The 23444-nt window shown below is 44.0% G+C and overlaps 1 protein-coding gene across 2 annotated transcripts; it reads right to left on the reverse strand.

The window, feature by feature from the left end:
- Window positions 1-302: 302 nt before the first annotated feature.
- DRAM1 (DNA damage regulated autophagy modulator 1) lies at window positions 303-22743 on the reverse strand. Of its 2 annotated transcripts, XM_035128220.2 has the most exons (7): window positions 21623-22733; window positions 15469-15536; window positions 14084-14226; window positions 12037-12214; window positions 10660-10718; window positions 8183-8275; window positions 303-7259 (listed from the first exon to the last, which is right to left on the reverse strand). In XM_035128220.2, the coding sequence occupies exons 1-7, from the start codon at window positions 21826-21828 to the stop codon at window positions 7215-7217; spliced, it is 792 nt and encodes a 263-aa protein (XP_034984111.1). In that variant the 5' UTR covers window positions 21829-22733; the 3' UTR covers window positions 303-7214. The 2 variants fall into 2 exon arrangements, with proteins under 2 accessions (XP_034984111.1, XP_060135888.1); XM_060279905.1 differs by lacking the exon at window positions 8183-8275 and having other exon boundaries at window positions 21623-22743.
- Window positions 22744-23444: the final 701 nt, after the last annotated feature.

Here is a 23444-nt window from a genome sequence, read left to right on the forward strand (position 1 = left end):
GTTTTCATTAAAGAAAGGGCACTGGAGATTTCATTGCACACATTTACGTGTAATGTTTAGGTAGGCTGTCCCTCAGTGGGCATTTCTAATGAGATCTACAGGAGGGTTTCCCCCCTTCAAGGAAATAAATTGCCAAATGAGTGAGATGTCACTTTCCACCGGACAGGCATGTTCCAGTTCAGGGCCTCATCAAGTGGCTAGTCCCTACAAAATCTCAGATTAAACGTCATGGAAGACAACATTACATAGCTGCCAAGTTTTCGCTTTTCTCGCGAGGAAGCCTATTCAGCATAAGGGGAAATCCCTGTAAAAAAGGGATAACTTGGCAGCTATGCAACATTACCACGTAGGAACTTCAATGCCACTGCTTTGGGAAGGGACACATGGAACACAGTAGGACTGAATTATGTTGGGGGGGTTGTCCTGCACCCCTGGCCTCCTGGCAGCAAATCTGGGGGCCAATCCACATAGGCAAAGTCCAAAGATCAAGGAATGTCGTTCACGGTCAATCCAAGTAGCCAAGTCTGAAGGCCAGCAGTCGGGATATAGTCCAGAGTCAAACCTGAAGCACAGCCCCATAGAAGTCCAGGAGCGTCCGAGCCAAGGCCCATCAACATGGACAGTTGAGCAGAGACAGCAGCTCAGCTCCGTTTTCCTTTTGTACTTTGCATGCTGATTGCAGCATCTGGGCTTGATGAGGCATGGGACCCTCAACTGTTCTGAGCCTACTCCAGCTGAGGAATCACACACCTCCTTCCAGAGCTATTGAGTCCCACCTGGCCAGCAACGGAGCTGGGCTATGGGCCCTGGCCTGCCCCAGCCCATTACAGTGGTACCTCGGTTTAAGTACACAATTGGTTCCCAAAGTCTGTACTTAACCTGAAGCGTACTTAACCTGAAGCGAACTTTCCCATTGAAAGTAATGGAAAGTGGATTAATCCGTTCCAGACGGGTCCATGGCGTACTCAACCTGAAGCGTACTTAACCCAAAGTATGAGTGTAATTGGTTCTGGAAGTCCGTACTTAACCTGAAGCAAACTTAACCTGAAGCAAACTTTCCCATTGAAAGTAATGGAAAGTGGATTAATCCATTCCAGACAGGTCCGCGGAGTACTTAAACTGAAAGTACTCAAACCGAAGCGTACTTAAACCGAGGTATGACTGTATTATAAAGGACCCCTGAATGGTTAAGTCCAGTCAAAGGCGACTATGGGGTGTGGCGCTCCTCTCGCTTCAGGCTGAGGGAGCTCTCGTTTGTCCAAAGACAGCTTTCCGGGTCATGCGGCCAGCATGACTAAACCGCTTCTGGTGCAAAGGAATACCATGACAGAAGCCAGAGCGCACAGGAATGCTGCTCACCTTCCTGCCACAGCGGTACCTATTTATCTATTCACACTGGTATGCTTTCGAACTGCTAGGTTGGCAGGATCTGGGACAGAGCAATGGGAGCTCACTCCGTCGCAGGGATTCAAACCACTGATCTTCCAACTGGCAAGCCCAAGAGGCTCAGTAGTTTAGACCACAGCACCACCTGCGCCCCACCCCCATTATTATACCCTGTACTGAAGCAAGAAAACTTTAATTTTTCAGTCACTACAGTTGGATGGAATGGAAGGGAGGCTGTTCCTTTCAGAGTCAATGGTCCCAGGATTAGCGAAGCAGACTCAGGCTGTGTATACATTCCATTTAATCTGCATTCAATGTGATTCCACCACTGGCTTAGGAAGGGGTGAACACACCACATTAGTACAATGCACATATATCCTGTCGTTCCTTAGGAAACGCTGGGTTTTGATGCATTTCCCCACAATAGTGACCCAGCTTTTTTAAGCCAGTAATCCGGACACAGCCTTAGTGGCACAGGGCTGTGTTCATGCAACAACAGTCATAAGGAGCAAAGGCCATACACACAGCCAACTTAACTTGCCACACTCTGCAAAGTTTCAAGCAAGCAAGCATTATGTGTAAATACTGCTGGACTTTCTGTTGAAACAGGCACGCACACACAATTCACAAAATTCCCCACTTATTATCATATTAAAATCCTGATAACTTGCTCGATTTTTATGAAAAATTCTAGGCCATTTTTAAACCCTGCCTTTTCCTTTCAGCCTTTCGCTTGACCCCTGAGGCTGAAAGCCTATATACACATTTTGGGAATAAGCGCAACCTTACTCAATGCCGTTTACTTCTGCATAAAAGTATAAGATTTCAGTGTTGGTCTCATGCCCAGCTTAAACACGCAGCACAATCCTATGCAGGATCATTCAAAAATAGGCTCCATTGTGTTCATTTGGGCATACAGTGGTACCTTGGGTTAAGAACTTAATTCGTTCTGGAGGTCCATTCTTAACCTGAAACTGTTCTTAACCTGAGACATCACTTTAGCTAATGGGGCCTTCCGCTGCCGCCACGCCACCGCAGCACAATTTCTGTTCTCATCCTGAAGCAAAGTTCTTAACCCGAGGTACTATTTCTGGGTTAGTGGAGTCTGTAACATGAAGTGTATGTAACCTGAAGTGTTATGTAACCCGAGGTACCACTGTATACCCTTTAGAGTAAGAGCCAAAGCCACATACTGTATGTGTAATTGTATTTCTCTGTGGGTTTCATATGCAGCAGAATAGGAGGTGCTAGCATGGAGCACACCACTTCAGAGTGGAAGTAGGGGATGCTATTTTTAAATGCCCCCCCCACCTCTCTATATATTTAAAAATCCTGCAAGTAAAAAAACTAGCAGAAAGGTTCTAGTTCATATCCTTGTGCGTCAATTTTCTTCTTGCAGTGAGCTTTGGGGGGGGGTCCCCACACAAAGGAATATTGAAAATGCCATTTCCCCTAGCTTGGTCTGAAGTGGCACAGTCCATTCTACCACAGCAAAACAACAACAACACCCCCTTGATCCGCTGCATACACAACCTCTGTGGCAAGAGAACCCCCCCCCCCAGTGGTGAGCAGTTGGTTAAGCTTATTCTGTAGAATCAGCTGGTGCAGCTCCAACTGGGCTCACCCAAGCCCAATTTCCTGCCATGCGAAAATATCCTTCAAGAGCAATAGGAATCTTAGTCAACAGTTTCCACATTATATGTGCGCGCACACATGGCATAAAAGAGATGACTACTGCTTGGCTCAAGACAACTGCCCCATTCTTTTTTGCCGAGGTGAACAATCCAAGGCAAGACTTTTGTTTCTGGCACTGGGACTCCGCAGACACCGATTAGGTTCTGTCTCCATAAATAAAAAACATAAACCTCAGCAATTTTTCTCCCGGCATTCTGGTTGAACAATTTTTCACTGTTGAAGGAATAATGATGCCATGGTGAAAAACAGTCAACATGGCTTATGTAAGGGGGAAGAAGTCATGCTTCAACCCATTGGAACTATCTGGAGGCTGTCAACAGGCGTACAGATCCTGGTGACCCATTGAATAAAGTGTCAATAGCTTTTTAAAATTATTCTTTAAGCTTCATATTAAGTTTCTTACTCGAGGCCCCTGTGGTGATACAATAGGATACCTGCCATTGAGTGGAACGTCAAGTCCTCTTTATGGTTTGGAAGCGACAGGAAATAAAGGGCAGGAATAAATGCAGTGAAACAAACTGGGCACTCAAGGCTGAATACTAGCACAAGTTATTTAAAACTGATAATCTAGAGCTCTGGTCTTCAGCAGGTAGGTTGGGAGCCACTAGTGGGTCATGGAATGACTCAAGGTGGTGAGCAACAGATGCTTTTCTGCCATGCAAATATATGGTAAAATATTAAGAAATGGATCTCCAAATGCATGTGGGTCTGGGGTCTTGGACTACTGATCTAGAGGCAGGGTAGATAGGTCAAGCTTGCACGAGGATATATTGTTTGCAGATGATGCAGCCTTGACAGCGCACACTAAGGAAGCTCTACAGAGACTCACCAACTGTTTTGCTCAAGCCTGCATGGAATTCAGCCTGATGAAGACCAACATAGTGGGTCAGGACATCACCAGCACTCCACACATCAGCATTGTGGTGATAGATGTTTTTTCCCTACCTGGGCTCCAGTATAACCAGCAAGCTTTCCTTGGGCAAGCATATTGGTAAGGCAGCTATGGCAATGGCTCACTTCTCCAAAAGGAGATGACCCAAGATGAAGGAGTACCAGGCTTGCGTGCTGAACTTGCGTGCTTTATGGAAGTTGTGGGCAACTTACAACAGCCAGGAGGAAAAGCCTCAATGCCTTCCATATGTACCGTGTCAGGAAGATTTGGGGCATCACATAGCAGGACAGAGTCTGAAACAAAGGTGTGCTCTCTCAAGTCTACATTCTCAGCATGTTTGCACTTCTGTCTCAGTGATGTCTGCAATGGGTTGATCATGTACACAGCATGGAGCATGGCAGGATCCCCAGGGATGTGCTTTAAGGGGAGCTAGCTTCAGGCACCAAGCCCGTTGGCAGACCAGCTCTGTGTTATAAAGGTGTCTGCAAACATTACATGAAGGCTGGCAGCATTAACTTATGCTGTGTGGAAATCCCTTGCAGACCGCCACAGTGTCTGGAGACATGCCAGGTCATGTATCCACAGCGGATTCCAGAGAAACTGGGAGGAGCACGGAGAGAAGAAATGCCACGGTGTATCTGGACACCTCCATCTGCCCCAGCTGCAATAAAACATGTCTCTCCCTTATCGGTCTCTACAGCCACAGCAGACACTGTAACTCTCCAATGGTTTACTTTACCCCTAATGGCGCACTCTTCCCTCGTCTCTCAAGACAGACAGATGCCAACAACAACAACAACAGAGCAAGGAGGAAGGAATAAAAAATGAGAGAGAGCTGAAACCTCAACAAAGCAATGAAAAGTACAGAGGCTCAAATAGTGCTAAAATTGAAACTTTATCAATGACATAATCCTAAAATACTGAAATCTCTCTGGAAAGATGTTGGCTTCCTAGCAGAACTGAAGGTTGTCTTTAGCTAAAGCGCATTGGGCATTTCAATAGGGTTTTCTTTCATAGCACAATTTTGAAGTTTTGCTTTTCTTTGTGCCTTTAGGCTTGCACAGAACAACAACGTATTTCAGAGCAATAAAATCCATAGGAGATTGTAAAGAGTTCCATAAACTTCCCTCCACAAGCTGCTTAGTCAATGTGGTTCCATATTTATGTTTGCTGAGGTAACTATGGCACAATTTATGTGACCCGTCAGCTGAACACCCCACCAGCCATGCCTGACAAGAGTAAAATTATTGTCAAGACACTTGGGAGACTAGCTTGGTCACTCTTATACCAGCCAGGTAACAGATTACTTCTGCTGTTAAATAAATATTGCCTGCAACACGAGAGATTTTAGAGCAATGCAATAATAGTTTTATTTGAAAGCCATCTGAATTAATTTTGTGCTGGTTCAATAGGTCCTTTTTGTTAATTATTATATTGGAAGTCACCTCGGGGTTTGATCCAAAAGTGGCCTATAACGAAAATCAGTATAAATACATTCTGATTAGCAGCTGCTTTTTTCTACAAGCATAGGAAAAAGCAATCAATTTGTCTTTTGGTGACTATCTGATCAGACTTCAAGCTGCCCACACATTTATTTCTTCCCAAGGAAGGAGATCAATTATTATTTAAGGATTTGGGGGCAATACACACTACCAATATGGTCCTTTAGTGCCATCTACTGTGCAGTCAAGAAAGAATTACCGATATATGTGTGTGTGTGTGCGCACACACATACAAAAAACCTTAGCAATCTGATTTGTATAAGCAGCCCCCCTTTTTATTTTGTTCAGATTTTTTACATCTCAGATTTTCACCACAGATATTAATTTTGTCCTTCCTTTTCCAAAAGAACAGTGAAGTTTTTTTAAAAACAACAAAATGATTCCCCTGTCCAGTAAAGAAAAGCCTATATGTGCATTTAGTGAATTTCTAAAGTTACTTCTTATGGCACATGTGCACACCTCTCCTGGAAGTGTTTTTAGTATCACTATTGGAAAAGACGGACTTTGACCCCAGTCCAGAGCCAGTTAGGTTTCCTAACTCCTGCTGAATTCAATAGGATGTTATTGCCAAGTAAATGTGTATAGCATAGATTAGTGGCGTAGCATGGGTTGCCAGGGCCCCAGGGCCACATGGAGGGGGGCAGGTAGGGAAATGGACAGAGTATGCATGCACATTCAACTGTCTAACAGCGTCACCCAGGAGACCACAGCTATAGATAAGAAGGGTCCTTCTTCCTTTGTCTGGAGAGGTCACTTCCTAGTTTGCATGGAGCTGTTTTCAACTCCTGGAGAACTGGCCAGCACTCAATGTAGCCCTTGGCCCAAAAAAGAATGTAGCCACCCCTGTTTGATTTCAATAGGACATGCAGCCCAAAAGGCCAAGTTAGCCATGACTAACTGACGTCCATGGCTAGCCTGAGGACATGAGGCAGACGCCTCAGGCAGCAGATGTTGAGGGGCAGGCAGTGGTGGTGAGGCAAGGACAAAGTTGCCTGTGCCATAAAGGTTTTCCTGCACCCGCTAAACTAGCTTAGTGCCCTCAGGTGCAAATAGAGGCAGCTAGTGCTGAAGTAATATTCAACTGCCAGCCTGGTTAGTTTCTGTAGCCAGAACATCTTATTCTTTTATCTGAAGTAGCAAGAAGCCTTGAGCAAGCCTTGCTGAAGCCCCTTGATGTTCAAAAAGGACCTGAACCACAACAACCTCTCTTTAGATCAGGGCCAGTTTATTTCCTAATACATAAAAGCAGACATTACTACCCACAATGAATACTAGGCATTTTAAAACGCAATCTGAAGCACAGTCAGTTGAAAGAAAGCCCCACCAAGTTCACCAATGGGACCGAGTTCACCAGACTGCAGCCCGAGTTTTACTTTGAGGCCATCTTGACTTCCAACAAATAGAAAGAAGGCAGCAGTTGTCGAGGAGGGACGTCTCTTCCTCTCCTTTTTCCCCCCCAGAAGTTAACATTTTTCAGACGTTCCCATTTTTTAAAATAAAACTGGAAAGAAGTATTTAAAAATACAAAAAGGATTTAGAACACAGGTTAAAAGGGGAAACAAGGCACATGGGGATATTAGTAAAAGTAAAAATAGTCTTTCCCTTGAGTATGATTTTGCAACTTGCAACGTCGATCCACCAGGTTTGCGTCACACCAGATTTTACCGTTCTGGAGTCTCCCCAACAGTTTCTTTAATGCCCTCGACCCCAGCTTCTATGATCCAAACTATAAAAAGTGGTCATAGGTTTCCATGTAACTCTGTTGTTATCCGTATTGTAACTCCCTGGAACAAAAAGAAAACGAGAATAATCGGTCACTATGAAGTACTGGCTGCACATGTGTCACGTGGTGGACAGGCATGTAGACAGAAAAGTGACAAAATATTTGGCATTAGTAGAAAAAGGTTCGTTTCATCTAGTATTTGAAGAGAGCTGGGGCCCCAATCTTAAATATAATTTAAATCCAGGCAAAGCTAATAAAATTGATCTCATCCCAAAACAGACTGGCTGCAGCCCAAAGTCATGCATACGTGTATCTATGGTGAACAGATTCCCCCCCCCCCCCAATACACCGGTCTACTGCCAGAGTTGGCAACTAAAGGCTGGGTACGGGCAGTAGTTCTTCAGAAACTCGAATGTGTCTGAAACTGCAGTACCTTTTTCCAGTTCGGAATTAATGGCCAAAATTATCCCCACTGCTGCTCTTTTTGCCCAAGGGTACCATATGCTGAAACCACCACTTTCAGGGACAAATAGGGGCCGTGCAGAAATGATAAGAGGGCCTTTTGGTTCAGACTGTGGAATTCCCTTCCACTAGAGCTATGCGCATCCCCCTTGTTGATATCTGCTCTGTTCAACATAGGAGGGTTAACAAGATTATTGTGTTGTTTGTTTTGTGATAATGTATTTGCTGATGATCATTATTGTGAATTTATTGCTCTGTTCTATTTTGCATTTTATCGCTGATAACCTGTGTTAAAGGGCATCTACAAACAACAACAAGAGCAGCTCCAGCTCAGGTTTTTTTTGCAGCATACTGGCATGGGCCCTTGATACAGATTTAGTGTGCATTCTGGATCATGGCTGCTATTTCTTAAGAACAAAAATGACCTTTAAAGCAATATGCTTATGGCAATGTACAGTTTGGCCCTCAGACTCTGAAGGCCTTTTGCGCTGGACTTGAAACCTTTTGTTCTGCCATACCCACCTGAAAATCTCCGATGAAAGTTAAGAAGAAGAAAACAAAACTGAAGGCTACTACCCATTCGCAGAGTGCACTCACAAAATGAAACACATAATCCTAATGGAAAGGAGAAATAAAAAGTAATTCTAAACACTAAACATGGCAAACAGAAGGCAAGTCAGACATGCAGATACCAATTAATGTATACACCAGGAACACAAAGGAGATGCCTATTTTTATTTTGGAGAAATACATTTCGTGTTTATTTATTTTTTTTAAAAATGTTAAACTCCTTAGAACAATGACATTGGAGACACACAGGTTCACATTTCTTTGTTAATCCTTCCGTAATTTTGAATTACTTTATTACAGTTTTCTCTCTCTTTCTTTGATGGGTATTGCTTTTAAGGCTTTTTTACCGTCTTGTAAGAAAAGCTGTTTAAAAATAATAATAATCTAGATTTTCAAGATAGCCTATTGGTCACTTGTTATTTTGCCATTTTAAGATTTTGAAGTTTTATTATGTTTTTAATTATTTTACTGCAGTCCGCCTTGATATTTTTTTGACCTGGCCGTTTACAAATATTCAAATAAAGCCTCTCACGCCTCAGGATACAAACATATTGTTAGAAAGAATCATTAGGGATTACTTTCACCCATTTACACTCTGTAGCAGGATTGTTTAGCAAGGTGCATTCTCTCCCCCCCCCTTTATTTATTTTATTTTATGAGATTCGTAAGGCGTGTGCTCCCTCTTGTGGCATATCATACCCACAGAAATACTTGCAGAAATTAGGAATTTCCAGCGAGGTTACCGTAGTCTGTTGCTGCAGCAAAAACAGAGTGCCTTTTTGCTCCTTAAAGACTAACAAATGTATTAAGCCATAAGTTTTAATGGACTAAAACTAACGGCCTGTTTCTTTAGATGCATGAAGACAGTGAGGGAGGCAGACAAATGCACCATCAGGTCTGCTCCAGTCAAGACTGTTCCCCTCACTGCAACCAATTTCACAGTATTTTATTTTATTTTGGTATTTTAAAATTGTAAATCTCCCTTCTGGGTGCCTTGGCAAAAAGGCTGCCTATAAATGCAGCAAATAAGTGTTATTCTCCGCAGGCAAGTGCATATATATGGGTGCATAAGCAGAAATTTGCAGGCAAGCACCATCACAATGAAATTCATGATGCTGGCATCCATCTGTCTTGGGAGACAGTGGAGGATTGCAGCTTTGAGGGTGCGGTCAAGCTGTTGGAAGATTGCAGTGCCTGCTGTGGCTGTAGAGACCAAACCAGGAGACACATCTGCAGCTGGGGCAGATGAAGGCGTCCGGCTGCGCTGCTGCAGACACACCATGGTGTCTGAATTTAGTGCACATCTCCTGAATTTAGTACATAAAGGTAGGATCAGTGCTGATTATGCAAACCCCTTCATTTATACCACTTCAAACCCCGTGCACAGCCTCCAAAACCCGAATATGTAGCTTCTCAGCCATAATTCCCACGCAGATGTTGTCACTGAACCATTTCATTCCCAAACTGAAATAGGGCTGCAGCAGCTATAGGAAAACTTAAACCTTAACTGAACACTATGTTGTACCAGGAAGGGGGAGCGTCTCCACCACCACCGTTCAGCCCGGACACTGAGGACCGGTTCCGAGCGAGAAGTGAGGTTACATGGAACCAGGCAGAGGGCCTTCTCGGTGGTGGCGCCCTCCCTGTGAAACGCCCTCCCATCAGATGTCAAAGAAATAAACAACTACCTGACTTTTGGAAGACATCTGAAGGCAGCCCTGTTTAGGAAAGTTTTAAATGTTTGAGGTTTTATTCTGTTTCAGCATTCTGTTGGGAACCAGGGAAACCCAGCCAGATGGGCAGGGTATAAATAATATATTATTATTATTGGCCTCGCTCATTCTGACCCCAAGTGTAAGGAGCCTGCTCGCAGCAAGGAGAGGAGCATTACTGCTTCCCCAAACACAAAGGCGAAAAGCCTGCTTTTTGCTTGCTGCACTTGATGATCCAAAAGGAGATTCTGACAGCTCTGGCCACCTGGTGGAACAAGTGAATAAAATAGGGGCAGAGGTAAGTAACAGTGTATGCCCTGCAATGCCCTTTTTTTGGGGGGGGGATATGTGTCTCCCCTTCTGTATCCTGATGTTGGCACACCTATGCATTCTCAGTGCTAACTTAGAAAGAAAGCTCATCTTGTTCTCAATTTACCTATCACCAAAGTTAAACACGCCTAGATGTTAAAATGTATGTACGTTCTTTTGCATTATATTAAATATCACAAAACAATATGGCAGCTTTTATAACTATGGATATCTATGTAAATGCAAAATAGTTCTTAGCCTTGCATAACTTAGCTTAGTCTGTGCAGCTTCACACTTACCAAAGTTAAGTCCTTTATTGTCTACTTTTGCCGGTCTTAATTTGAAAGTATTGAACAAACCAAACAAAATGGAAGAACGATTATATTTTTTTACTTAGTAAGAATTTACCTTTTCACCTGGATTCCACTCAATCTTTGTTATGGAAACTAGTGAAGCACACGCAATCACTGGAGGAGAGGGTGTTAAGGGAAACAACTGATTTAAAATGTAGTGCTATTTTTGGCTTGTAATGCAGCAATACGTAATGATTCACACAGAGGAATGGAACAGTCAGTGGGAGCCAGCACACATACATACACAAACTTCCACAGATAATTGCAAGAAGTATGACACATGTCTCATTTTAGAATTTATCCAGCCACGAATGTTTGGTGCATGGTCATGTAAGAAAGTTCACCAAACAGGAAAACAGATAAAGTTAGGATCCGGTTTGGATTTTAAATGCCTAAATGTGTTTGTTTCCCGCCCCTCTGGTCACAGACTTGTTATCTCAATGTTAGGACCTTTGATATATATATAAAAATGTTTGTAAGTTCTCAAAAATGATATGAACTGTAAGTTGGCAAATCACAGTCACTTCAGGAACTTTTATTATCATCATCACATCTCAGAGTAGCCACACATGCAATTCTGTCCTCAGAACTGTTTTGGAATAAGGCCTTATCCACACTTCCTCTTGTCCTGCCCCTTTTCCCCAGGGAAAACTTGCTCTTTACTGCTGAATCGGAGCAAAGTCAGCCAGGTTTCCCACGGATTGCTACTGGTTCTGACTTATTGCTAAAGAAAGCGGCAGGGCAAAGGCAAAACCACTTGGAATCTATGCCCTGATGACCTTGGTGATTCTCAGTAGTCTTGTTATTTTACTCTCATGATTGGTACCTCTGATCTCTACTTGCTGTGACTGCATAACTTCATCCATGCCTGGATAATAACCATCACGAGCAAAGAGCCCTTGATCATCCAGGGATTCTTTTCCTTGGTTTTTATTGTCAACCATGCTTTTGAGTTCAACCAAGCTTGGATGCACCCTTAGGTCATATAACCGAATCAAGAGAAAGAAACAAATTCAAAGGGCCAATACCTCAGAATCAATGATCACGTAAACAATACCCAAACTCCAACTCTCAACGTTACTTAAATTTTATGGCTGTAATTGTCAAATCGTCCCATTCTTAGTAGTCTGCTAAGCCTCAATAATAAAAGATCTAGAGAATATCAGAATAAACATGTTACTTTCAGTGAAGGCATTTCAAATAACTGAATGCAATCGGAATGGGTTGTTGTTGTTAAGGTAGATCAGGCATCCCCAGACTCCGGCCCTCCAGATGTTTTGGACTACAATTCCCATCTTCCCCAACCACTGGTTCTATTAGCTAGGGATCATGGGAGTTGTAGGCCAAAACATCTGGAGGGCCGCAGTTTGGGGATGCCTGAGGTAGATTATTCATGCTTTAAACAGGCAGAGTAACATACTGAAAAGGATACTGGGAATGATAGCTACCCAAGTCATTATAGAGAAGACCAGCCTTGTGTGACACGTACACAAACTAGTCCATTGTGGATATGACTTGTAAGAGATTACAGTCTGAAGCACAATGTACAGAGCGCCGGACACAAAAGCTAAAAGAGCACCTCCATCGTGGACAGCAGGAACTGCTAGCTCCTGAAAAGACAATGGGAAAAGCATTATCTACTATTGCAACTTCGCTAATGAACACAAAAAGGAGACTGATACTGCAGCAAATACGCAGAGGGTAAACACGAGAAGACAGACTGGATTTGTCAATATCTCCGCAGATGAGACTGAAAAGAAACCATGAAACTTATCTGCATTGTGCATCCCTGTTCTCAGAATTTTCCATATGGTTCCAGGACAGTCAAAACTGCACAGAAGAGCTGTGAAGCTTTATGGTTTACACATGTTATTCTTTGTTTTCTTCCTCTTTGTTATACTTGCACTTCTTTTTCAACAGATCAATTAAAGGATAGGGGAGAACCACCACATAGAAAAGCAATGTGACCTTGTTTTCCATCATGCTCAATTTTATGCAACCAATAATTATTTTCTGCAGAATATCCACAGTTCCGTGATCAAAATCCTAGCTTCAGAATCGAAAGGTGAGATTTTGGTTCTTGTTATTTGCTAGTTGGCCTTGAACAACCTGCTTAACCTTGCTTGACTTTGGCATCTACATATGAAGTTAATTACCTCATTCACTCTTCTCATATCTTATGCTACAAATTCTTGCAAAACCTAAGGCATGGGGCACAGCTTCTAAATACAGTGGTACCTCGGGTTACAAACGCTTCAGGTTACAGACTCCGCTAACCCAGAAATAGTACCTCGGGTTAAGAATTTTGCTTCAGGATGAGAACAGAAATCGTGCTCTGGTGGCGCGGCGGCAGCAGGAGCCCCCGTTAGCTAAAGTGGTGTCTCGGGTTAAGAACAGTTTCAGGTTAAGAACAGACCTATGGAACAAATTAAGTTCTTAACCAGAGGTAAAAAGGTAAAGGTCCAGATGTGACCGATTCTGGGGTTGCGGTGCTCATCTCGCGTTATTGGCCGAGGGAGCTGGCGTACAGCTTCCAGGTCATGTGGCCAGCATGACAAAGCCCCTTCTGGTGAACCAGAGCAGCACATGGAAATACTGTTTACCTTCCCGCTGTAGCGGTCCCTATTTATCTACTTGAACTTTGACATGCTTTCGAACTGCTAGGTTGGCAGGAACTTGGACCGGGCAATGGGAGCTCACCCCGTTGGGGTATTCGAACCGCCGACCTTCTGATCAGCAAGCCCTAGGCTCTGTGGTTTAACCCACACCCCACCCGCATCCCTTAACCAGAAGTACCACTGTATATAAAAGAATTGTCACAATGCGAAGGGTTAAGGACAATTTGACTTGTCCACTTGCTAATTCTGCACAACAGTGCATTAATAACCATGGGAAAGCATGAAACTACCAACACAGTCCACAGATTTAAACAAAACAATCAAGCAATGGAATTTTGTCTTTGTTTAGCAGCTAACTACTCTGAACAGGTATCTGGACACAGCAATGGGCTGGAGGAGGGCCCAAGCCATCAACAGGTGTGTTAACTGGCTGCCAGGTATATAATAAATTGTTTCTAAAATGCCTTCTCTCATTTATTTCCATACCATCATTTGATGCCATTAGAGCTTCCAAAGGAACATTGCTGGGAGAACCACATTTTTCGTGGTTGTTGACGATCTGTAATAGTGACATACACTCGGAATTATCTGCCCTGCACTCCTTCCATGGCAGTAAGCCAAGAAACACTCTTTAGGAGGACTTTGACCTCTGAATGACAAGGTCATTGGATTGCTCCATGCAGTATCAGTTCCAATTCTTGGTTGCTGATTTTCCTAGAGTCTTTTTTTTTAAAGGACTAGTTTTATAATGTGATATATATACATGGTATTCTTAACTACTTGTAGGCCAGATGAAGGAGAAGCAAAATATCAATTGTGGAAAGACAGGTAGAAAGAAAGGTAAATTTTATTTTGGCCTACCTGAAAGCTTGCAACAATGCCCATTCCAACACAACCTATCCATCCAACAAACAGTGCTAGTAAATTGAAACAGGGGGAAACAAAGCGTATCACGTCATTTTGCTCCTTGACAATCAGGTATCTTGCATACATCGTAACTGCACCTTTGTTTTTGGGGAAAAAAGGACAAAAACATAAGTTATTAACAAATTGGGACTAAAAGAAAATCATCCAACCCACTTTGATCAATACAATACAAGGGAAGAAAGATTCTCCATCCTATTCAGATAATTTATATGCTATAAAGCTTTTCTGTGCAACACAGTGAGCAAAAGATGGGGGCCTCAAATAATGCTTTTTATTTCAGCTCCCAACATTCTGTCCCACTCTGGAACGACCAAGAGCAGAACCTTGGACACAGATGAAGGGCAGAAGTTATGCAGATTTGATGATCAAATGATTGGGACAACCTGGGCTAGTAGCTAAGCTTGCTCCTCGGGCCCAGGGATGTTTCCAAGTACACCCCTTTAATTTCTTCCATGTGCGAGAACAGTTGCTAACCCACCCTGTGGGAAAATGTAAGATACCAATTTATTAAAAGATGTATACAGTGGTACCTCAGTTTAAGTACACAATTGGTTCTGGAAGTCTGTACTTAACCTGAAGCGTACTTAACCTGAAGTGAACCTTCCCATTGAAAGTAATGGAAAGTGGATTGATCCGCTCCAGACGGGTCCACGGAGTACTTAAACTGAAAATACTCAAAACGAAACGTACTTAAACCGAGGTATGACTGTATTCCATTATTTCCAAAGAAAACCAAGGTGACTTAACAAAAAGATCAAAACAAATCACAATGCAGGATGAAACAATACAACTACTTTTAAAACCTAAACAAATTACTCAAATGACGAAAGGCTGATTCGTGCAGAATCCATGGAGTTCACAGTTCTAAACTCTGACTTTTGCAAAATGGTACTTCAGAAAGGAATAGCGGTTGGTCTTAACCCTTTTCCATCCCCTCTCCAACATAGGCATTTCTTGGAAATTTTTCACAGAAAGCCTACTTCCCTTCATAGTGTCTCTGAATGCCAGAATTCAGAAACTACCCTGGATTAAAATTTATAAAGCTAACATTGATGATAAAATTCACTGGGTTTGGGCTGACTTCTAGCGGCCAATGCCACATAAACCCAGAGCAGAGAGAATATGCTGCATTTTTTGGTGGTTTTCCCTATCTGAAAACATGTGCCCATTTTACAGGTACCATTTTACAGGTACCATTTTACAGTAATCATTTTTACCCAGTCAAGTCTTAGGATGAGACAGACTAGAAATTTTAAATTAGAAATGTAATAACAGACACATACATACATACATACATACATACATACATACATACATACCTAGGAATGCTGAAATGTTAATCATAAATCCAAAAATACCACTTTCTGGAGGTTTGGCTCCTGTATCACTACAAGAACAAAAACAAAACATGCAGTTGTAACATACAAGGACCACATTTAAATCTAACTGGAATAATAATGATAGTCACTTTTGCTGCAATTTTACTGGGAAGGTTTATTAAATACCATGTAATATCACATTCTAAAACTAGTCCTTTGCTAATCAAGTCAAAGGAACATTAACAATCCAACATTACACTGAAGTCAATGAAACAAAAATAAGTGAGTAACACCTTGAACATAGACACATTTATTTAGAAGAAAGTCCCATTGACTTCAGTTTCAGATTTACCACCAGATCTGTATGGTCAGGTTTGCAAACTAACTTCCTCCTGGGTCGTGTTCAGAAAGTGGTGGTGATGGGGGGGATGAGTGTTCAGACCCCTGGGCTCTCACTTGTGGGGTGCCTCAGGGTTCTGTCCTCTCCCCCATGTTTTTTAACATCTATATGAAGCCACTGGGAGAGATCATCTGGGGGTTTGGGCTGGGTGTTCATCAGTATGCGGATGACACCCAACTCTATCTCTCTTTTAAATCAGAACCAGTGAAGGCAGTGAAGGTCCTGTGTGAGTGCCTGGAGGCGGTTGGAGGATGGATGGCAGCTAACAGATTGAGGTTGAATCCTGACAAGACAGAAGTACTGTTTTTTGGGGACAGGGGGCGGGCGGGTGTGGGGAACTCCCTGGTCCTGAATGGGATAACTGTACCCTTGAAGGACCAGGTGCGCAGCCTGGGAGTCATTTTGGACTCACAACTGTCCATGGAGGCACATGTTAATTCTGTGTCCAGGGCGGCTGTCTACCAGCTCCATCTGGTACGTAGGCTGAGACCCTACCTGCCCGTGGACTGTCTCACCAGAGTGGTGCATGCTCTAGTTATCTCCCGCTTGGACTACTGCAATGCGCTCTACGTGGGGCTACCTTTGAAGGTGACCCGGAAACTGCAATTAATCCAGAATGCGGCAGCTAGACTGGTGACTGGGAGCGGCCGCCAAGACCACATAACACTGGTCCCAAGAGATCTACATTGGCTCCCAGTATGTTTCTGAGCACAATTCAAAGTGTTGGTGCTGACCTTTAAAGCCCTAAATGGCCTTGGTCCTATATACCTGAATGAGCGTCTCCACCCCCATTGCTCAGCCCGGACACTGAGATCCAGCGCCGAGGGCCTTCTGGCGGTTCCCTCACTGCGAGAAACAACGCTACAGGGAACCAGGCAGAGGGCCTTCTCAGTAGTGGCGCCCGCCCTGTGGAACGCCCTCCCATCGGAGGTCAAGGAGATAAACAACTACCTGACATTCAGAAAACACCTAAAGGCAGCCCTGTTTAGATAAGTTTTTAATCTGTGATATTTTAATGTATTTTGGTATTTGTTGGAAGCCGCCCAGAGTGGCGGGGAAAACCCAGACTGATGGGCGGGGTATAAATAATAAATAATAAAATAATAATAACAACTTGAATCAAACTTGAAGCCCGATTCTATACACACATATTTTGGAAGTTCAATTTTGTTCCATGAAAAGCTGCTCTAATGCACATTATTAAAGTAGAATACTCCCAGTATCTCTGAGGTGCATTTGTATTAATAAGGAAGTCCCTTTTTATTTATTTGAATTTCTGCAGGCAGGGGGTAGTGACTCATTTTCCCTTTGTTTCAAAATCTGTTCGTGCCAGTGTAGATCCTTAAAAAAAACACCCCCAAACCAATCAATTTTATCAGGTTATAATCTAGAGATATGAATATATCCATTCAAATGAGTGGGCTGCTGATATACTATTATCATCAGCATAGCTAACAGCCCAGCAGATTGATAATTTCATCAGTGCTGAGACACTTATCAACTGTGAATGGTGTAAGGCTGTGAGAGAGAGGGATGAACTGTCTTCCACTCCTCCAAACACATAATTGGTGGCGGTGTCCAAACTACAGTGCCTGAACTCCCAGTCGTGCTGGGACTTCATTTACATTTCCTGATTCATTGCTGGAAATTCCACATTTGGTTCATAGTCCTTGAAGCAAATATCCGAACCTGGAAAACAAGCATGCTGCATCCTTATGAATGTGTGGTTTTAAATTTAGCAAGAGATATGCAAGATATGCAAGAGATAAGCAAGCCAACTTCAAACAAAGTTGGTTTGTTTAACTAACTTTTGCTTGCTTTAAAAGTGAATACTAGGATTCCTGGTTTGTATGCAGTGCCAAGCATGGGATTCTTTGAAACTGAAAGTAAACTTTGCAGATACAAACTCCCTATCGATGCCAACCATCAGCTGGGTTCCCCATACTTTATCCATCTTTTAGAAACACCCTTACTTTTATTTTAATCTGCAGGATTTTTTAAGAAAGTGTTAAGAGTCACACAAATTAATTATAAATAAGCTCTCTAAGTAACTTGGTAGAAGCAGAAAACCCGTGTCCCAAGTGGCTCACTTGGGACAAATCTGAAGTACTTCTTCAATTAGAGACTGGCCTATACTACCTAAATAGTAAACTGAACTGCGATCACTTCAAAGTGTTTGAAGAGCATTAGGTAAGCTGAGAATGGAATCTGCACGTGACCAATGAGTGATTTGAATTTCTTCTTGGAACACTTAATGGTTTAAGAGCATCACGAATAATTAAAATTGCATTGAATGCCATTCATTTTTATTTAAACCTTTAAAAATTGGGTTTGTGCATGAATTACAGAGTTTGAAAGATTGTCATTAAATAACATCTATAATGTGACTACATTGTGCTGTGAATTGTGTGTAAATGAAAAAACAGTGAGGAAGCAGAAACATAAACATTTAACTTAGAAAAACAGCCTCCAGGTAACCAGTAATAGACACTCTGGTTCTATTATTTTAGGCCAGTGGTTTTCAACCTGTGTGCTGTGGCACCCTGGGGTGGCTTGAATGATGGTCAGGGGTGCCGGGGGCAACACTGGCCTCTGTCCCTCTTTCCTTCTCTCCCTCCTCAGATGCCCTCTCGTGTCTCTGCCCCGCAACGGCTAGCATAGCTGTTTGTTGCAGCAGCCCTGGCTACAAGCTCCCCAGGCAAATGGTGCCTCTAGGGCCGGGCAGGGGGTGCTTCCAGGCCCCTGCGGTGTGAGGAGGCACCTCTCTTTGGGGTGGGGGTCAGCTCAGAGATCAGGGACGGCTGCCTGGAGGACTCCCAAGGAGAGGGGAGAGGAGAGGAGGCTGAGGGCACACCGCACAAGGGAGGGTGTTCAAAAAAGGGTGAGAGGCTGCCAGCTCTGCAGGCAAGGGGTGACATAACTGGGCTCCTGAGCCCCACAGGGGTGCCGCAGAAAGAATGTAGTTGGTCAAGGGAGCCATGGACAAGGTTGAAAACCTCTGTCATAAACCCACATTTATGTGGTTTTCTGTGCAGATAAGAAAACCCTTGCATATCTTATCCATTTCTGTTGGTATGAGTTCTTGAGTCATACTAGTGATTACATGTTACCACAACTTTGTGATGGTTTGCAGTTGTTGCACGCCCCCCCCCAATCTGCAAGCAGTGTGAGGCTCCAGCTGTTTACCCAGGGGTTTGTAATCCTCCATTAGATTTTAATGCCTGCTGGGTCTAAGAATTAGAAGGGACTTGGGAATACAGCCTAACGCCTTCCCCCAATTAAAAAAAAGTGCAGATAATTGTGGATTTCCAGTAAAATTGATTTCCATGACTTTTATTCTTTCTTTTGCAGTTCAGTAAGCACACATTAGCTATAAAATGGCTTTAAACCAGGCATCCCCAAACGTTGGCCCTCCAGATGTTTTGGACTACAATTCCCATCTTCCCCAACAACTGGTCCTGTTAGCTAGGGATCATGGGAGTTGTAGGCCAAAACATCTGGAGGGCCGCAGTTTGGGGGTGCCTGCTTTAAACCATATCAGTAATGCTTTCGCTCCTTTTTACAGATATCTAAAAAGCAATACTGTATAACAAAAGCTCTGGTCAGAAGTCAGTTTCCACTGTGTTAAGGGGAGACACAACCAAACAAAAATACAGTGGTACCTCCGGCTACCAACACTTCGGGTTACAGACTCTGCTAACCCAGAAGTAGTACCTCGGGTTAAGAACTTTGCCCGAGGATAAGAACAGAAACCGCGCGCTGGCGGCAGCAGGAGGCCCCATTACCTAAAGTTAAGGTTAAGAACGGACCTCCAGAACGAATTAAGTTCGTAACCAGAGGTACCACTGTAGCTGTTCCGAAAAGCTTAACTTTGAAGCAGGTTTTTTTTTTTTTAAAAAAAAGGCTTGAAATTAAGGTTAAACAAAGGTAAAGCACTACAAAGAAAAGTTATGGTCAGCTTTGCTTTTGTTCATTTATTTGTCTCAGACATGATGAGCCAACACATTGATTGTGCAGTTCATGCAGCACCCAAAAGCTGCACTTTCCATTCTACCCTCATCTTTTAAAGTTTTAAGATCAACTCAACGCATGTGTATTCTACTCTTTCGGGCCTAGCATGAGAGAGACAGCAGAAGAAGTAAGGGGTTTTTTTGCGCTTTTATGTGCTTACATACTGATTGGTTCAGCATTATATCAGCCATAAAGACAACTAACTAGGGCCAGGCCATGAAAGATACTCCCGGGTTTCCAGAACCAGCATGGTCATGTACAATTTTATTGAAAAATTGTAGGAAAAAATAGGCAACGACCTTAGATTTGATTCTGGAATTAGTCATGTTGCCAAGGGGCCATACCACAGAAACCAAAAACTTTCCACTAAATATGAACTGCACAGAGGAAATCCCAAATCTGCATATGACTCCATGTCCGTCTCTCTCTCTCTCTCTCTCTCTCTCTCTCTCTCTCTCTCTCTCTCTCTCTCTGTGTGTGTGTGTGTGTCATCTCACTAGATGCTGTTAAGTAGTACAGTAACCAATGATGCCCAGGGAAACTATCCAAGTTTCTTTCTTCCACTGGAGACCAACTTTACGGCAGGGTCAGTTTCCTTAGCAGCAGATTGGCAACCGCTGCGCCGTAGGAATACAAAACATTTCCCTTAAGCTTAAGTGTGTTTGAATGCACCCTCTTAGAATCATAGAATTGTAGTGTTGGAAGAGACCCCCCCCCCGAGGGTCATCTAACAATAAGCAAGGTTGCTATTTTCCTTGATGAAAGGTCCGTGGCTTTCATAGCTGCAAGCAAGCCAGGAAGAAAGTCAAGTGCTTGCTGCACTGGTAACAGAGGAAAGACTGGGAAAGCTTCAATTTTGGGTTTCTGCAAATCTTGCCATGCACAGACAACACTTTTGACAGCTTCACTATGTTTAGAGATTAAACGAAAACCTCCAAGTCAAGAATTAGCACATAAAGTACAAATACTTTAACCCAGCCATTTCGCCATACCACATCGCTTGTCTCCTTGCCAGTAAGATCTCTCATACCTCTCATATGAAGTGGTACAGTCTGATCCCATCACCTCAGAACATTACCACCAGGCTCCCCTTCCCTCTGGGCCAGTTTATAGATCCAACAGACTCAAATAGAATCATAGAATTGTAGAGTTGGGACCTTGAGGGTCATCTAGTCCGACCCCCTGCAACCCAGGAATCTCAGCTAGAGCATCCATGACAGATGACCATCCAATCTCTGCTTAGAAACCTCCACTGAAGTTGAGTCAACCATCTTCCGAGGGGGTCCATCCCACTCTCTGACAGCTTACCATCCTAATGCTTAGTCGGAATCTTGGCTCTTGTAACTGGAAGCCATTGTCCTCCCCCCCCCAATTAGCCTGGGCCACTTAAAGCAGCATGCGGAAAGTTGCATGTCCAAACACTCCCTGCATGAACTAAAACTCCCTTCTTACAGAAAGCGAGAATGTTAGGAAGAAGCACCCGCCTTCTCTTAAAGGCCAAGGTAGCTTTCTATATGCAGGGAGTTGCCCCGACTCTCCATACAGGCAGCCTTCAGACATAATTACCCGCCAGGGGGTCAAGAAAACCTCCCCCACTTGATCTGGCAAGCCTGTGATCCAATGCACTGGCTTCCCGATGCACGTGTGTACCCAGCAACCCCTCTACACGGGGGTGCCACTCTGTCCCCCGGCTCTCCGACAGAGGGCGCCCTCCTCCTAATACCCCCCAGCAGGGGCTCTCACCTGATGTACGGAAACAGCGGCTCCACGTGGCCTTCGAGGACAGCGATCACGTAGGAGAGGATGAAGGAGGCCGAAGACCAGACGACCAGCAGCGTCGGAACGAAGGCCGCTCCTTGCGTGCAGCAGGGCATCCTGGGCTGCCGCTGCTGCCACCGCCAGCGGCGCCCCCTAGGGATCAGCGGCTGCCTCTCCCCGCCGCCAGGCATGGAGGCAAGAGAGGCCGCCCGGCCCCGGCTCACGGAAGCGGGGAGCAGCCTGGCAGGCGAGTGAAGTCACAAAGCGCCTGAAGTCACAAAACTTTAATTGGGAGACCAGAGGCGCAGCGCGCGCACACGCGCACACACCACGCCTTTTCTCCCTCCTCGCACTTTAAACAAAGCAAACTGCACGAGCTCCGTGGAAGAGAACCAGAACACGCGCAAACACAAGTCCCTCGCTTTCTTCTGCAGCTTCCCTCCTCCGAGTTGCTTCGCTTCGCAGCTCAGTCCGACCCCCTTTTGGGGAGAGGGGGGAGCACCGAGGTCTCTAGCTCGCTTCCTCCTCCCACACACCTGCAGAAGTTATCTCGCGCAGAGAGCAGGAAGTCTCTCTGCCTTCAGAGAGCGCAAGTCCAACTTCAAAGAAACCGATGCGAGCCGAATTCCCCTCGCGCAAACCCAATGCTGTCCTTTTCCAGGAAAAAGCGAATTCCGCTCGCATTCATCACAGTTCCGTTCCACCCTCCCACAGAAGCCTCCTCCTCCTCCCAGCCCCATACAAAAACTTCCTCACACACAAAGTTTTTGGTTTTTGTTTTAAACTGGGGAAGCTATTCAGATGAACTCGGTTTCCCGCCTTGCAAAGTCCGGGTACTAGTTTGCCCTGGCAGCGAGAGACGTTTGCTGAAAGTTCATAGGCACGCAAAGTTCTGAGAGGGCATCCTTGCGCAACAGGACAAAACGCGGTGAAAACTCCCACAGCCACAAAGCGGAACTTTTCGGAGCTCGCCTCTCGACAACCTCAGCAAACCGGAGGGAGGAATTCCCCACCACCACCATTGCTGAGATGTTTCTGGGATACATATTGTGCAATTCAGTTCTGTTTTTTTTAAAAAAAGCAGGCGCTTTCCTCCCTCTCGAGTTCATCACCCGGGGATGAGCCTGAGGAAAAAACATCCTGCATCCTTTCACCAGGGAAGGAAGCGGGCCTTTCACTTTCGTTTCTATTCTTCCGTTAGCCATGGAACCACCGCTTCTTCTTCTCTTTTACAAAAAGAGGGTGAGGGGGAGAAATCCCATTTAGCTAACACATGAGAGGGGCTTTAAATAATGAGTCACAATCATGGGATAAAGCAATGAGGATGGTTGAGAAAGCCCCACTATTTCTCAACACCCTTCTGTCTGGCCTAATGAATGGTTATCTTCTTTCTAAATTAAATTTGTCAGTAAGCATTGACATAAGAGTAAAATACAGATGGTGGCCACCAAATAAAACATTTTACACAACGGTACAAAATATTGCATTGCATCTGTCAGAGTTTACAAAAGTATTCATTCTTGGTAGTGAAAGTCATTGCACAGATGTTAAGATAGCCCACTCCAACTCCCATCAGCCCTGGCCAGGCTAGAAGAGGGTAAAAGGAATCCCACAACTTCAGGAGGATCATAAATCCCACATACCGTACTTGCGTACTCAGACTCTCCAAGCCAAGAGTCCCTATTTTCCAGGTCCCTATCCACAGGCTCACGGTCTTAAAAATGTGCTCTAAAATTGTGCAGCTGTATTAAAAATTGGGGAGTCCACCAGGGACCATATATAATTAGACAGTACAAAGTTATGATTT

The sequence above is a fragment of the Zootoca vivipara genome, chromosome 10 (genome assembly GCF_963506605.1).
Source record: "Zootoca vivipara chromosome 10, rZooViv1.1, whole genome shotgun sequence".
In the NCBI taxonomy this organism is placed as follows: Eukaryota; Metazoa; Chordata; class Lepidosauria; order Squamata; family Lacertidae; genus Zootoca; species Zootoca vivipara.